The following is a 17,298-nucleotide window of genomic DNA, read 5'->3' on the forward strand; positions in this document are numbered from 1 at the left end:
GTGACCGGCCACCAACTGGATTTAGCTCATTGACCACAACCCTCTGGGCTCGGCCATCCAGCCAGTTTTTTACCCACCAAAGAGTCCACCTACCTAAGCCATGAGTAGCCAATTTCTCTAGAAGGATGCTGTGGAAGACTGTGTCAAAGGCCTTACTAAAGCCTAGGTAGACAACATCCACAGCCTTTCCCTCATCTACCAAGCAGGTCAACTTGTCATAAAAAGAAACCAGATTGGTCAAGCATGATCTTCCTTTCATAAATCCATGTTGGCTGGCCCTGATCCCCTGATTTTCCTGCATGTGCTGTGTAATGGCACTCAAGATGATTATGGAACAGATCTGTTCCATAATCCTGCCTGGAATCAAGGTCAGGCTGACAGGCCTGTAGTTCCCCAGATCATCTTTCCGATCCTTCTTGTAGATGGGCATGACATTTGCTAACTTCCAGTCTGTTGGAACCTCTCCAGTTAGCCAGGACTGCTGGTAGATGATTGCAAGAGGTTTGGAAAGTGCTTTTGCCAGTTCCCCCATTACTCTGGGGTGAATCCCATCAGGACCCATAGACTTATGAGAGTCTAATTGGCACAGCAAATCACTAACCATCTCCTCCTGGATTATGGGGGCTTCACTCAGCTCCCTGTCCTTAACTTCTAGATCTGGGGGTTGAGCATCCTGAGGAGAACTGGTCTTGGTGTTGAAAGTTGAGGCAAAGAAGGCATTGAAAACTTCTGCTTTTCCCTCGTCCCCTGTCACTACACTACCCCCTGCATTCAGCAAATCACCCTAGACCTTCCTCTTTACATGGGTCTTGGCTAGACTTTCAGACACCAACCATGATGTCAGGAACTCTTTCTAAGAAAGGCTACCTCAGCTGACAGTCTTTTCTCACAAAATGCAAGGGACCTTCTGTGCTTTTGGTCTGCCATGTTTTCCCTGTCAATCACTATTTGTCAAGTATTGAGTGCTGCCTATTAAATCTCTCAGCTAACACTACCTGCTCCGGATAGATATTTTGCTATCTGCACAGTGACTTGGCTGCTTCCCCAGTCTGCGGGTTGGCCTCTCCGCTAGCACACAACTGTCACAGTAAATACTAGTCAACCATTTGAGTGGCACAATCAGTCACTCTCAACTGCTGATACTTGTACCCTCATCTATTGTGGGCCCACAGGCACAACCGTCTTCTTTCTGAAAGGACACCAAGGTCACAGTCAGGCTCACCAGACTGGGCACTGCTGGGTGTGGGTGGTATGGGCACACAATTACAGTTCCATTGAACTACATAAGATTTATCTTGGTTCTATATCTGCCTGGGAGAATGCAGTATACCTGATACAAGACAACACATCTTGAAAACCTTGAAATCCAGTGACTTTGAACCAGGAGGGTAAGTTACTCACAGAACAACATTTTACATCAAATGGCCAGAGAGCTTTCTGATTTGCAGGGAACATCAGATCCAGAGCTAACACTGTATTTGATCATGAACTGAGGCAAGTACAGTGAATATAAAACCTTCAGTATGTTCTTCAATCTGCACATGGCACTCCAAAGATAGGGTGCAGTTTCCAGAGAAACATCTGAAGAGCTGCAGAATGGTGCCTTCTTCATACTTAGTTCTACGCATGTCAGAGTTGCTGCTTCACCTCTACTAGGCCCTCCTTAAAACAAGTAATTGTGCAATTAATGGGCACCTTTCTTCTGATTAATCTGACCTTCAGGTGATTACTCAGGAGTAGTGCCCAACTTCCTAGGGTTGGGCATCAATTTTGCTTCTCCTGTGTGTGTAACAGTTTTGTACTCTCAAGTCTACAACATCTCTGCAACAGAAGGGATTGCAGGATGGTATCATTGCTCTGTGAGAAATCAAACACACTGCAAGTTGATTGCTTGCTTTTAAACCTTATCTGTAAATCACTGTATCAGAGTCCAAGTAGATGTGAGGACGCCCAGCTCACCTGTGATGTTATCAGTGTGTTACTGTAGTAGTCAGCTGGCATTAGGTTCTCCACAATATGGACTAGGCACCAGAAAGCACTTTCCTCATCTTCCAGGACCAGGAGGGCAACAGCTGCCAATCTGTGATGGACAAGACATGGTGAGGCAACCCAATCGTGCAGGAGGAGACAGAGGCCAGCACAGCAGCAGGGCAGTTGGTCAGAGAGGGAAGTGACCTGTTCTGCAGGTTTCTGAATTGTCATGGTTTAACCCCAGACAGCAACTAAGCACCACGCAGCTGCTCGCTCACTCCTCTCCCTCCTTAGTGGGATGGGGAGGAGAATCAAAAAAAAGTAAAACTCATGGGTTAAGGTAAGAACAGTTTAATAACTAAAGCAAAATAAAATATAATACTAACAATAATATTATAAAAATAATAGTAATGAAAAGGAATGTAAGAGAACAAAATAAAAAAACTAACAAAACAGAAGTGATGCATAATACTATTGCTCACCACCCACTGACCAATGCCCAGTCTGTCCCTGAGCAGTGATCAGCCCCTCCCAGTCAACTCCCCCCAGTTTCTATACTGGGTATGGCATTCTATGGTATGGAATATCCCTCTGGCTAGTTCAGGTCAGCTGTCCTGGCTGTGCTCCCTCCCAGTTCCTTGTGCATCTCCTTGCCGGCAGAGCACGGGAAACTGAAAAGTTCTCAAGGTAGGATATAAGTGCTACTTAGTAGCTACTTAGTAGCACTTATGTATGTAACTAAGTGTTACTTAGTAACAACTAAAACATCAGTGTGTTATCAACATCATTCTCACACTAAACCCAAAACATACCAGCTACTTAAGCAGAAAACCAACTCTATCCCAGCTGAAACAAGGGCCTGAAGGAACCATGAGGCTGTGATTTTCTTTCCTGTGTGACTCTGACAGCAAACAGGAAGCATCAAATATGGAATTGGTATGACAAAGCCAGACTCCCCAGCTAATGGGATGCTCTGTAGATCTGCTGAAGTTGGCAGTGTGATGATTTGGGCTATTTCAATACAGGAAAGAGCTCACTCAGAGATACTCCATATTATGTGACACAGCTGACCTTCCCATACATTCTTCTACAGGCCTTACCCCCTCCAGCTCTGACTTATCCTCTTTTGGCCAGACTGGAAAGACGATACCTAATATCAAGGGATCTCTAGAGTGGAAAATACCTTTCTGGAGACCATTGAAAGAACAGGAATAGCTTACACAGACTTTCCTCACATGAAAAGGACCAATCAGAAATTCCTTTCTTATAGCTAGTGCCTGGTCCCTCTTCTGTTTTGCGGCACACTTCTAAGAAGTCTGGGTTTATGTTTCCGACAGCTTGCTTTGGGAAGTGAAAGAAGCTTTCAGATTCCCTGAACCTTCTCTTCTCCACACAACCACCCCAGTTTCCCCAGCCTCTCCTCATGTCATTCCCTGCAACTCCCTCATCTCCAACACTTCCCGACACTTTCTCCAACCCTTCTCAGCAAAACGAGGAATCACCAGGGTGTTCCTCTGCTGAGCACATTAAGACTTGGAAATTCAGCCCCAGCTTCATGCTGTTATTCTAGGACTGTCTCATTCTATCTCCTGTAGCTGCTCCTTCCTATTCTGTAACTACGGAGATGCCAAACAAGTGCATGCTGCTACCTGCTTGATCCCAGCAATAACATCAGGTGAAAAAAGGCATTGAACGCAGAATTCTGCAGGAAAATACCTAGAGCCAGGACAGAACTCTGGAGAGGTAGGAGGCTAGGGTTGCTTGAATCACACCCTTGAGTATATGTCTACACCTTCTCAGTGCTATCCCATGAAGAAGCAGCATACCTGTTCAGTCCCTGGCAGTATCCAATGGCAGGATTGTGCCAGGAGAATGCCAGCAACACCCTCCGGAGCCTGGGGATGAGCTGGGAGGTGGGAGAGGAAAAATGTTTGTTGTTGGTCAGTGTGCGGTGCAGGTCAAGCTCTATCTGCCGGCAGGCAGGGTGCTCGGTGCTCTTGCTCTGCCGTAACAGCCACTGGTAGTGCTCAGGCAGATGGCTACAGTGTTGGCTGACAATCCACCTCCAGACTCGCTGCCGATGCTCCACTGGAATGCCACTTCGGATCAGGCTCTTTAGCTCTGCAGAGGGGTTCAGCTCTCCAACGCTGTTCCACCTGTCGCGGAGGGGCTTCTCCACTACTTCCTGGCTCCGCAGGTTGTTGGACTTTATCTCCAGGGCTTGGATTTTGGCCAGAAGTTTCCAGTCCTCAACTTCATAGTCAGGTACAGTCATAAACCCATACTCATCATACTCACTGGAGGGACACAAGGCAGAAGTTAGTTCAAAGGACAGCGCTGGTATCTGCGTCAAGGGCCACTCACTGCTTGGGGCCATGTCAACTACGGCCTGCTGCCAGGTTCCTGTCACCCATGCCAGGGCACAGGTACTCCTCCTTCACTTCTCTGGCAGCTGCATGTGAGAGCCTGCCATGCCCACTGTCTCAGGGCCTTGAAGACAAATTACAGCCTGCAGCGATGGCATACACACACGGATACAAGTGTAACTTTGCTCTGAGCTATAGCAATCTCGTCAGACCTCTCTCACCTTGCCTGTTCCCCTGCCCCTAAGGGAGTAGCTAGCTTAACCTGTGTACTTTCTCCCTACCATATCCCAGTGCAGAGACAGTTCTGTAGGAAGGGACTGCAAAGGCTTTAGGGTATCAGACCAAGGAACAGAGATCCACAGTCCTTTCTGATGTCTCCCTGTACAGAAAGCAAATCTCTTATTGATTGGAAAAAACAGGAGCACTGATAGTATAGCTTGTTGAGGTTGTGCATCATCAGTCCACAAGCTAGGACAGTTGTAAGATACCATTATATCCATGACAGAGAGACCAAGCCTGGCCTTGAGGTCTCGTCTTCAAAGCTACCTGGAAGACCTGTGAGTCTGACCAATCAGATGAAATGGAAACTGCTACAGAACTGATGCACTAACTGGAAAGCATAAACACAAATGCAAGGACCTCAGCAGCACTGGTGGCAAGGCTTTCTGGAGGTCTCCAGTACAGCACCCCTTCACTGCAGGATTGTCCCCAGCACTTGAACAGGGCAATGGTGGCTTTGTACGGCTGGGAATAGAAAACTCCAAAGGATGGAGATCCCCCTCCTCCCAGGTGGTCTCATCTCCTACAGAAGGAGTTTATCCTCATGTCCAGTGTTTGAATCTCAGCACACTATGGCTGTTGTCACTTGCCATACTGTCTGCCACTGCCAAGAAAAGTTTAGCCGTACCGTCTTTAGGTTCCCCTTCCTACACTGATACGCTGCTATCAGATACTTGTGGTCTCCACACCACCAAATTAAACCAGCCTTCTCAGCCTCCACTCCGAGCTCATGGCTCCAAGTTCCTGCTATAGAAATGTCCCCAGATCTTTCTTGCCTGCGCATTGCCCTCCACGGTCAGACCCCTACAAGGGTGTGAACACTCCCAAGCTCTTGCCTCTTACCTTACAGGGTTCAGATTAAAACCTTCTTCTGCTTCCTCCTTCACATCCCACTGGAGCGCTTCCTGGATGAGGTTCCTCACCAACTCAGCATGGGAGCTGGGCAGGCCAGGCACAGTCTCTTGCAGCTTCCGCAGGACTGTCAGGTATTTGCTCTCCATCTGGCAGTTTCGTGCTTGCAGGCAGGCACACTGATGGGGAAACAAGAGGGAATGAGCTGGCTTACTGATGGTTCTTCCTGCGTTGCCACTGCTCTCTGCCAGTCTGGTCTGCACAAAAAGTGAACACTCCTGAACCGCAAAGCCCCAGAAAACACATGCAGAAGTTTTCTAGAGTCAGTGGAATTGCAGTCACGAACGAATCACCGTGGTCTATGAACAAGAACAAGTTGCAGTAGCTAGCACACAACAGAAGTTGCTTATTGAGTGGGAGACCTACTACAGCATCACCTACTTCAGTTGCTGCATTGCTTCAGTGGTTGGCATATACCAGCCAGCTCAGCTCAGGACACAACCAAAGAGCCACCACTGCAGCTGAGTTCTCTGCAGTCTTTTTCCCTGCGCCTCAGACAAGTTCACTACCCGACATTGAGCTGTATCCTGACAAAACACACCACTTCTGGTACTAAGCTATGACCATATAATTTTCAGGATACACCGTAGCACCACAGACAAGGTGACCACACACCCCTCAGCAACCCCAGTCCCATGGCACTAGTACACAAGATTTCTCAAGCACAGGAAGCCCGACTGAGTTCAAACAGCAGGACAGTCTCTGCCACCACCATAGTCCTTGGCACACAAAGCAGAAAAATGGAATAAGGACCATCATCCCCACTCCACAAGTGCAGAATTGAGGCCACACAGGTGACAAGACTCACCCAATGTCTCACAAGAAGCTCAATGAAGACTTCCACCCAGTAGGAAGCAGCAATTGAAAACAAAACCAAAACAGAAACCACAGAAAGATTAGGCTGCATATAGTGAGGACAGAAAGGAGCACAGGATACTGTTGTACTACCACTTTAATCAGCATTTTCCCTCACATTGAGCATGTTACTCTGATTACTTCGTTTCTGAAGGTTACAGCAGTTTCAGGATCAGAGGGCAGTAAGTTAGGAGGTAGGCAGGGTTTCAAATGACTAGGGAGGAAACAGATGTAAGAATGGCAATAACACTTCAGAAGCAGCTTTTTGTCCTGTTCCAGAATCCAAGACTGTGGAAACACACCTTAAAACCCAGAGAAGTAAAACCCAAGGAAAACCCACAGAACAAATGCCAGCACACACCACCAGCCTGTGGAATTGATTCAGAACGAGAAGATAGGATTAGTCAAGCCTGAGAGTAACCAGGTTACGCACACTTACAAGGTTAGAAATAAAAAAAGAGGTTAAGAAAACATAAGAGCTCTGATCTAGCTGCAAGACCTGAGCATGTTGCCACCTAGCAGTGCCAAGCCTCATTGAGAAATCAAGACAAGATGGAATCAGGGCTCAGTCAGTCTGCTAGCTCTCAGGAAAACCCTACACAGTGTTACTTTTTTATTTGTATACAAAAGCATAGCCAAAATCCAAAAATCTGTGTTAAGTTTCAGCATCCTCAAGATTGAGCTTTCCAGGTATTTTATTTTTATTGATGAATGAAAATGATCGTGTCTAATTTGAGAACAACAAAAGGCAGAAAAAAAGGTCACACTAAAAAAACACATTGGGAAGAAAGCTTACTCTGGTGGGTTTTGGACCAAAATCCATTACAGTGCCGACTTCAGAAAGAAATCAGTAACATCTCTCATCAAGGAAGAAAAGCCATTTTGCCTTACCTTCATTAGAAGGGCTTTTTCATTTTCAGCAACACTTGTCCAGAGTCGAGTAACCTGGTGGATCTCCGAGTTGAGAAATTGGTTCTGGGTTTTGTATGCATCAATATCATCCTGCCACAAAGTAAAACAGTCACACAAGGAGAGTTCTTGGAACCCCCTCCCAGTTCAGGGACCTCAGGTGTAGATTGTGTTAAGGACAAAAAATATCTCAACGATTTTGTGTTGTAGGGAGAAGACAGGACTCCCCAGGACAAATATTGCCTACAAAGGAAATCAAGGCACAATAGGAGTGCCATGTGTAGACAAGACACTTCAACATGCTAAGTGCACTGCATGTACATGCTTAGAAAACAGAGAGACATCCGGGTGATATAAAGCTACAGAAGCACCTAAGTAAAAGGACGGATATATGTGGTTTGTTCTATTTTTTAAAAAACTTAAACAAACCTCAGCCCCATGGCTGGCAGCAAAACCAAACACTCTCCCACAATGCAGTAAGTGGCTCTTTTGGCAATTCTCCACTGCATGCTAACTGGTCATTATAACTGTGTATATAGTGACAAACAACAGGCTGGATTTGAAAGAATCAGGATGTATTCTGAAACATGAAGGCAGCAAGTGAGACTGCAGCTGTGAAACAAAAAAAGAGCAAAGAAAGATGCAGGCACTAGATGGTGACATCAAGTCAAACAAAACAGGCTCTGAGCTGAAGCTGAAACAGACTCAGATGCTTTTGAGCACCCTATTGGTATCAGGTGAGCCTCTTCCAGCCTGCTTCTGATTTGGGGACAGACAGAGCAACTAGCAGAAGTATATTCTCTGCTTCCCAAAAGGAACAGCCTCCCACAGAACCAGAGGGCACAGAAATGGAAGCTGCCCAAATGACCTGTCCCATCTCACACACCTTCAGGTGCTCAATCTCCTCCTGCTGCTTATACAACGTCTCTGCAGTGATAGTGTTGTCTTCTTGCAGGGGGTCAGAGAGTTCTCGGGCCATCTGCTCCGTCAAGGCCATGATGACTTGCTGTTTGGCATGGTTCTTCTCCATCAGAAGCTGCACATGCTCCTTGAGTTCCTGGATGTGGCTGTCTCTCAGAGTCAGTATCTGCTCCAGTTCCTTCTTTTGTTGCTCAAGAGCTTCCAGTCGACTGGTGAGATCTGCAATTTGTCTCACTTTGTGGCGCACCAGCTCGAGCCTGTCCTTATCTTCTGCTGCAGTGAGATACATGCTAGATACTCGCTTCTCCTGCTGGGCTGCCTCCAGAGCTTTGTGGAGAAGTTTAACCAGCTCCTGGAAAGGGAACGCAAAGCCATCACATCACAGTGCTGCCCAGGACAATGGCAGCATGGACAGCACAGACCCAACCAGTAATGACTGAACAGTGAAAGGTCCTCAGGATCTTGAAACTGACTCCTTTCAGAAGCAAAACTGAATGCAGTATCTTGGAATCACAGTGCCTCCCCAGTAGAGAAGCTCTGCTCACAGAGCTGGGCCTGAAAGGTCTCCGCAGCAGACCACAGATGACTTGACTTTAGATGGATTGCTAACAGACAAGCTCCTGCTCACGCTGCCTGAATTCTGGCTTTCCTGCAGTCATCATTCTCAGGAGGCTGAGCAGACCAGAGAAGCTGGACATCTGGTCAGCAGTGTGGTAAAATGGGAGGAAGGGAAATAATGCAGTCTTCATCTACGCACTACCAGAAGGAAACTGCTGTATCCATTGCAATCTTCCCTCTGCCAGAGTCCTCCCTCACTCCATCCCACCTGAAGGTATAAAAGCTTGCCCCAGCAACATGTTGTTGATTCATGCTCTGCCATGTCAGCTATTTAAGGAAGTAAATGAAGGATGCAACTGATTGCCCACCACTGGATCTGGCTCTCCTGCCTTTTCTGCTGGAAGAGCTACCAGTACCATTAGTGGAGAGCCTGGCATTGTTCTGTGCTTGTGAATAACTGTATCATTCAAGAGACACAGCCCTTGCAGTGATCCATGTGCCGACTTCTACAGTCAAATCACCTCTTAATGGTGGATCATTGTTCAAAAAGAATGACCTGTTGTTAATAGCATGACTCAACCTGTCAGTTCCTGCCAGTGTCATGGTACCTATTCAGGACTGTACTTAGTGCATTCACTGAGCAACAGAGATGCACAAGCAAGACACTGCTGAGCGCACTTAGATCTGGTTTAGCTTCTTTTTCCAGCCCATCTGCTAGCTGCACTTCCTAGCAATGGCTGAAGGACAGCCCATTCTCCCTTGTACTGGGCACAATCAGGCACATACAAAGGGGTAACACCAGGAGCTTCAACTAGTCCCCAGTGAGTGTCTGCTAAGCACTTCTTAGCCTAACACCGAGGTATAAGGTTGTCCCTGTGACTAGCCTCAGGGCCTTGCTCTTAAAAGCAGCAGACTTTTTGCCACACTCACCTTCTGTGACTTGACTTCCTCTGTGAGTGTCAGGATCTGTTGCTGAAGGACACTCACTTTATCCATTGGGTTCCTCTCCCTGGACAGTTCTTCAGGCAAGCCTGGGAAGCCACTGTTCATCCACCTGGCTTTCCTAACCCACTTCAGCCTGGGCTCCATCCTCCCGTCCTCTGGGGTCTCCTCCTTAACTGAAGGGAAATAGGGTCAATTTACACAGAATTGGATTGCTACTATGGACTCCTGATTCTTGCTATGGGGGGGCATATAACAGCTCAGCAGAGAAGACTAACACACTGGACAAGGAAAATTGATCTCCTGGGATCCATAGGGTTGAAGCACAGACAGTAGGGTTCACCAAAGGTACCCCCAGAATAAACAAAGCCATGATGTTTTATGGTACCTGTTAACCTACCTTGCACCCTGCTCACCTATCTTGCACACAGCAAATGCAAGTCACCGCTACGGAGAGGAAACTCTCCAAGCCTGCAAGTGGAGGTGCTGAGCTTAGCCTGTGACTATGCAGCAATTTAACTTCTACCTCAAGGAAATACCAGTATGGGCTGGCACCATGGATGGTATTTTTGCCTCTGCAGAAGGTTCCAGAGGTAGGAGATAGACAGACGCAGCCTGAAGCAGAGCAAAAAGAGTCAGTCTTGTGCCAACAACACAGGAAGGGACATGAAACAATGTGATAGAGTTTTCATGTCCCATGACAACTTGCCACCCTCTCCCTCTCTTTCCTGGTAAGTCTGATTCCCTGCTAGAAGGCATCATAATCAGACCAGCTCACACAGCTCAGTAACAAGCACCTGCACACCCTGCCTCCACTTCTGCCTCTTGCTCCTCATCCAGGTTCTCAGGATGATCATGGAATTCACTGAAGCTAAAGACATTCCCATTGTTCCCCCAGAGCTGCTTGGAGCCACAGATATTGTAGACAGTGTTTCTGAAACAAGAAGAGATCAAGACAGGCTAGTGAACAGGAGAAGTCATGATCACTACAGTCAGTGCATATTCAAACTATTCAATGCCTTAGTTTCCTCATATCCCACCCCTCCTCCCAAAATCTATCTCCTTCGTGCACTGAGAACATTAACTCTTCATGGCACTGGTAGATCTGAGAGGAGCAAGGTTGTAAGTCATGTAAATCAGGAAGGTGCCACAAAATCAGTACCAGTACAGCAATGTAAATTAGCTGGAGATCTTTTCCCATGTGCTGGAGCCCTATGCATAAACACATCAGGTTTGACAGAGGGATCAAAGGTAACAGCAGACCAACACATCTTTTCTCCCTCCCTTCCTTCCTTCCCTCCCTCTCTCCCTTCCTCTCCTCCTGCTTCCCTCTGTCTTTCTCTTCCTCCCTCCATCCCTTCCCTTAGCTCACTGCAGAAACCCCAAAGTACCTAGAGCACAGCCAAAACCACCACAATAATCACATTTGAAGCAGCCAGAGACAGGTCTTGTGCTCTGAACCACATTTAATAACCTTGCCACAACAAACTCAATAGACTTTGATGCAGTAAAGAGATCCAGGAACAAAACTGCCATCAGACCCAGATTCAGTTTGTTACAGCTGCTGCTACCTGATATTGCCAGAAGCACTAAGAGATGACTTTACAGCATCAGGTAGAACCACAAATGTACACATATTTTCTGTAAAACCTATACAAGAAAGTGAGACAGTTGTCTATCCCTATATGGTCCTTTTCCTTGCTCCTTCTGTGTTTTCCATGAGCTAAAACAAAACAAACCCTTTGTTTTGAGGTCTACAAAAGACTCAGTGTCAGCTACTTCCTAACTGTACATGAAGTTGGCATTTAGATATTGTACTCCTTTTGCCTTCCTACTGTAAGGTTTCACAGCAAAAGAGCAGACATTTCTGTCTCAGAGAACATACTGGCACATAAGGCCAGCAGACTTTCATTCCCTGCAGTCTGCAGTTGATACTCGTCCAATGCAACTTTCCTACTTTTCTCCACTTCATGCTCACTTTTCTTTTTCCTCTGGGACAGCAGCAGCTCAGGGATCTGGTGAACTTGGCTAAAATCAGACATGCTACACTCATGAAGATCCAGCCTGACAGTGTTAGAGCCTGAAGAAATGTTCAAAGAACCAGGGGAGCAATACAATTTGAAGTTGAAAAGAGGCTATTGTTACTCAAGCTAGCAAAAGCAAGGCTGGGGAGGGGGGAGGAGATATGATCATATTACTTTTAATCAAAGTGAGGAGGACAGAATGCATAGCCTGCAAAACAGTACAGCTGATTATGATCCTCTTTGGCCCCGTGGGGCATCTTTCTTCCTATCAGTATCATATTGTAGCCACAGTAGTGGTGGTAAAAAAACTATAGCCAATCCCCCCACCAAAAACACTTGGCAGATGCCAGGTTACCTACCACACCTGTGGCCACTTACACATTTTTGGTTGTAAGTAAGTAACTGACTAGGACACACTTAAGGAGATATTTATAGGGGTTGTCTCTGTGCAACTGTAACTACCCAAGGCTGTAACTTGTAGCCCTGACGGAGCTACACATTGCAACTGCAGACAGCAGCATCATTGTATGCAGTGGGAATATTCACATACTTGACATTCAGCAGAGTAGCAAGCTGGGCAGTGTAGGGCCCTACTACAGGCTCAAGCGTGTTTTGCCTGGAGTTCCTGCTTTAGAGAGTGCACAACATTCATGGTCCTCTGAAACCACTGGGAAGTGCTAACGGGCTTCTAGCACTAGCCTACAGGGTACAGCTCAACCTGCTTGTGTGCTCTTCCAGGAGCGATGTGCAGATGCATCACAGTAGGCACGCAAATCACTACCTACACTGAGGAAAGCTTAACCAAGCCCTAGGTCTGCCACTAGGGTCTTTGCTAAGAGAGCTAGATGGTGTGAAATGCATTGGAACAGGGGCATGTGAAAGGCCTTCTGGCAGGAAGTATACTTTTGCCTAGAATATCCTTCAAAAAGCTGCTTCATGGTTCTCCCACCTAGGTAAGAGTACCATTTCACAGAATACATGACAGTCAAGGAAGGCACAAAGTGGCAGGCCAGTGTGTCAACTGCACTGCAGCCATCCTCATGCACTTACTGTATCTCTGTCCAGGGGTGCTTAAGGGAGATGTTCTGCAAAGCAGTAGACGTTTGGGGTGCAGGCAAAGATGCTGCCTTTAAACCCACTGCTTCTGTTGGTGTTTTCACCAAAGGCAGAAAGTCTTCATTGTCAGCAACATCTGTGTAAAAACAAACCAGGACATGGAAGCAAGCAAGCAAGACAGAATTCCATTGGACTTTGGCTCCTTCAGGTAACTTCAGAGCCACAACATTTTACTGCAGTTATACATTCCTGTGTTCAACTGGCCAGGTGGAAGAAGGGCAGCAGAGCATTGTTTCCTTAGTTTTAGGTCGAATTACAGAAGGTTCCATGTACAAACAGAGTCATCTATTGAAGGACAGCCAAGTGACTTCAACCATTTGTATATGAGAATGACTAACCCTAATCATAAAACTTTAACTGCCTAAAGGAATAAAGAAGGGAGCTGTTGCTGTTCTTTTCCCCCATCCCAAACAGTGTTTGATAGTTTTAATGTGCAGACAACAGCAAATTATTGCCTGCTGTAGCAAAATGCCAAGGTCCAGAACCTTTTAGAGCAGATACTTACTAGGAAGAGGGTTATTTGTTTCAAACAAAATGCGCATCTAGTCATAACCAAACAGGTGGGCACACTGCTTGCATCCTCCCCTGATCCACCAGCCTGTGGATCCACTGCTAGAATACCTATCTTCATCCCATCAGTGCTGGAAAAAAACTTGTTTGCTGTAAATTTCACAGGCCTCACAAGAGGAAGGGGATATACTGAATGTGCACACTTCACATGCATGAGGAAAATCAAGTGGGAATTCTTGATCATAAGATACTTGAGCATCTCCAACCACATACAGTGGATTAGGAGACAGCCTATTCACATTCAGCCATAATAAGGCCAGAAGTTCCAAACATCGACCAAGCATTTACAGTTGGCACCTGCATTTAGAAACCAGGCCAAAACCTCGGCCTACTTACAGATGAGGAGCAGTATTCATCACTGGGGGGCTGAAAGCAAAAGAAAGGCTGACATATGCAATACGTACTTGTTCTGCCAGCCAGAGTTTCATTCACAAGCTGGGGGCTGTCCATAGGAAATCTGCTCTCAGCGTTGCAAAATTCCCAACGTCTCATTTGGAGCTGCTGCAGCCAGTACAGCATTGCCTGTTTGCTGATTGCCTAACATAACACAAAACAGGAAGGGGAGTAATCTCATCACCATGAGACACATCCTGAAGGGCTGACCACCACATTGCTGTGCAAGTCAGCAGAAATAAAGGCCAGCTGTGCCAAGCCTATGCTATATTCTCTGGTCCTAACACTGATTTGGGAGGACAGAGTAAATCTTCAGTATGGCCTTAGTAACAGAACTTCAGTGGACCACTGACCTAATTTTAAATGTTTTTTTTTTGTTTACTATGGTCCAAGGCTAAGCAGAAATGTCACGATTACTTTAGCCAGGAATCACCCACAGAGCTTCCTAATAGCTATTTTCACAGAGATAAAAACCTAGCAAACGTCCCTGCTGGAGCAACCATTTCAGACAGGGGAGCTCACTACTGTTCAGCAAATTACATGTGAACTGCAGGACTCCTCAATGATTTTAATTCAGCACCCAGTTCAACTTTTACTTCTATTCTGTTAAACAACAACCATCTCACAGGTAATGGAGTCCCAGCCTTGCCAAACAATGCAAGAAATTTAAGTACAAATGGGAACAATCCAGACTGGGAGGACTACAGTGAAACTCAAGCCAAGAGGTATCTTGGCAGAAGTGTGTCTGTCCTGATTGGCTATGTTTCATAACAGCCCCCACAAGAAGGTACTGCTCCTTACCTTCAAAGTAAAAACTCTGTTTGGTGTTCTGATCTCAAAAACCCCTTCCCCATTTTCCACCTTGCAGTCAAAGCTGGCACTGGAGAGATCAATAGACCCCAAAGGGTTGACGTCCTGTGCAGTTCTGTAGTAGAGTAAATGACATTTGTTTTCATCATAAAAGAACCAGCGAGACTTCCAGGTCTTGATTGGCCCCTTGATGCCCAGCTTATTTAAATAGCCACAGAGTTTTTTCCTAGATGTTTCCCTGCTGGGTTTCAGCTGTATGTTTTCCAGTTCTCCAGAAGAGGAAAGCATGTCTTTCTCTTTCACTGAAGCTCCACTGCTTCTGTTATTGTCTGGATTTGACTCCACTAAATTGCCTGAAGTCGCAAGGGGACAAGCTCCGCTTTCGGGTCCTTTTTTCATCTCTTTCAGGAAATACACTTGGAATCAGATTGAAACAGGAAATTCTCTATGTAAATAAGTAACAGCAGATCCCATCTATACCATCACTGTTACAGAACCTGCAGCATATGAAAAAGGAGGAATAAGCTCAGGTTTGGCATATGACAAAAAACATTGCCTAGCTTTCAAACTCCCCAGCCAAGGTCTCTGACTTCTACTTTTGGTCATTGCTCCCTGCCTTCCTCATATCAGATGACATCTATGTATCTCTTTTCTCCTTTTTCCATTCCTGAATTAGCCTGGACTAGAAGTCAAGAAGTAGTACCACAACCTCTCGAGTGAAAAATAAGTACAGTCTGTGGGCATACCAAATCAATAGCAATAATCAGGGCATTTGAAGCCACAGACAACAATATTAAGTAACAGTTGCAGAAAATATGGCAAGATAACAAGCTCAGGGCCGGGGAGGCACATACTCAGGTCAAAGGATTTCAGGTAAGTATATCCTGGTATTTCCACTGAATGTTCAGCTAATATTTTAAACCATGGTCTCTGGAGAAAAATCCAGCCTTATACGGCATCCCCATAAATCATTTGCGTCAGTTGAGGATTGCTCTTAAAAAGCCTGCATGTGTTAGGTCTCCATCCAGTAGACCTCACGTGGTGGACTACGCACGAGAGAAAGTAACTGTGATCCTTGCAAAAGAGACTTGGTTGCTCGGTGACCGAAGTAACCTGCTAGGTTCCCAATAGGAATGCAATGTGCAAGAGAAAAATGGAAAAATAAGGCTGGAAATGATCTGTGGAGATCTGAGAGATGGGGCTGACTTCGAAGCCAGCTATTCAGGTCCACATTCAGATGAATTTTGATCATATGCAAGGATGGCAATTCTGTCACGTTTCTGGGCACTTTTTGAAGTGCTTAACCATACAGCTGGTGTGATTTTTTTGCTCAGAGCTGCAGACATCCATGGCCCTTGTATAAAAAAAGCTAACAACACTCCAGAAAAATACTCACAAATAATTTTTTGCATTTTTTCTTAAGTAAAAACATGATTTAAGATCAATAAATTAAAATACTTCAGATACTAACATATCTGAAACAAGTATGTAAGCAAACAGATTGTTACACTATTAAGTTAGTGGGAATCCAACAGCAGACACAAAACTACTGAACACAACAGCCAGCTGTGTGACAACAGTTGAATGGAGATTAAAACAGTGGAGCACACAGAGATATTGCCCAAGCACACGCTCTTAGGAATGACTTACCTTCATGACTGAAAGAAGGCTTACCCATCCAAGTGCTGGCTAAGCCCCATCATTTATTGCAGTCCCCCTCCTGCTCCCATATTAGCTTTTCAGACAACTATAGATAATGTTCACTCTTTTAGGAAAGCTACTGAACTTCTAGTTCACTACCCTGACACCCGCATGTATCCTGCTGCTGAATGCATTCACAAATGCTACAAACAAGCACCCTTCATGAAGGTTCTGACTCAGATAAGTTTTTGAAACACCCATAAGCTTCATTCCCAAGTTAATTTCTCCTGGCACAAAGGAACCATCATCAGGAGGAAGAAGAGGTCTCAACTCTCCCTAACAGACCCTGGGGCTTTTATGGCAATACCAGCATAAGGACCTCCTGTACTGTTTGAAGATTCCATCACACTTCTACATCTTGTCAGCATGATGGTCCATGAGTCCACATTGCAAACAGGATCAAGTAAGCATTTTGGGTTCAAGCACCAAGTTATAAGGAGTCGCATCAGATCTGCTTTGCAAAGCATTCTAGAGAAGATCTCACCTCCTTAAGAGAAGCAGAGGGCTGCTCCTGGAAATCACCATCTGCTGGCGCAAAGCTACTGCTGCAGGCACTACCAAGCAGGTAACCACAGCTTCCAAAACAAATCCAACAGCAACAAAAGAAGGGCTTCTACCTCAGGTTTCCTTCGGTCCAGTCGCTGCCTGGGAACTGTCTGAAAGAGACATTCAGCTGACAGCGGCTCTGACACTGACTCATCAAGGGAAAAGAGATCAGGGTGAACCCCGCACAGGCCTTTCTGGAGCTGCTGGTGTGAGCAGCACAAGACAGCCCCCACTCCCCCAAACCTCTCTCTGTGCCTCCCCCAGCGCCGCAGAAGCGCCTCCCAGCCCAGCTGCACCGTTCCAGTGCATCGGCGAAGGCTGCCGGAGCCTGGCACCGGGCTCCACTGCCCGGCGCGACGGGGACCGGACACTGGCACCACTTGTACCACCCGGCCCGGGGAGGGGGAACCTCAGCTCCGGGCTGG

The 17,298-nt window shown here is 46.2% G+C and overlaps 1 protein-coding gene across 1 annotated transcript; it reads right to left on the reverse strand.

Annotated features, from left to right (window-relative positions):
* Nucleotides 1-1,959: 1,959 nt before the first annotated feature.
* TBC1D2 (TBC1 domain family, member 2) lies at nt 1,960-15,025 on the reverse strand (the record flags this gene model as incomplete). Its single annotated transcript, XM_009707582.1, has 10 exons — nt 14,618-15,025; nt 13,828-13,960; nt 12,788-12,929; nt 10,511-10,647; nt 9,702-9,889; nt 8,179-8,565; nt 7,275-7,385; nt 5,460-5,647; nt 3,798-4,268; nt 1,960-2,080 (listed from the first exon to the last, which is right to left on the reverse strand). Coding segments are annotated over exons 1-10 (2,286 nt in total), but the record flags the coding sequence as incomplete, so codon positions are not given.
* Between the last annotated feature and the right edge of the window lie 2,273 nt (nt 15,026-17,298).

The sequence above is a fragment of the Cariama cristata genome, unplaced genomic scaffold (genome assembly GCF_000690535.1).
Source record: "Cariama cristata isolate BGI_N322 unplaced genomic scaffold, ASM69053v1 scaffold19729, whole genome shotgun sequence".
Lineage (NCBI taxonomy): Eukaryota > Metazoa > Chordata > Aves > Cariamiformes > Cariamidae > Cariama > Cariama cristata.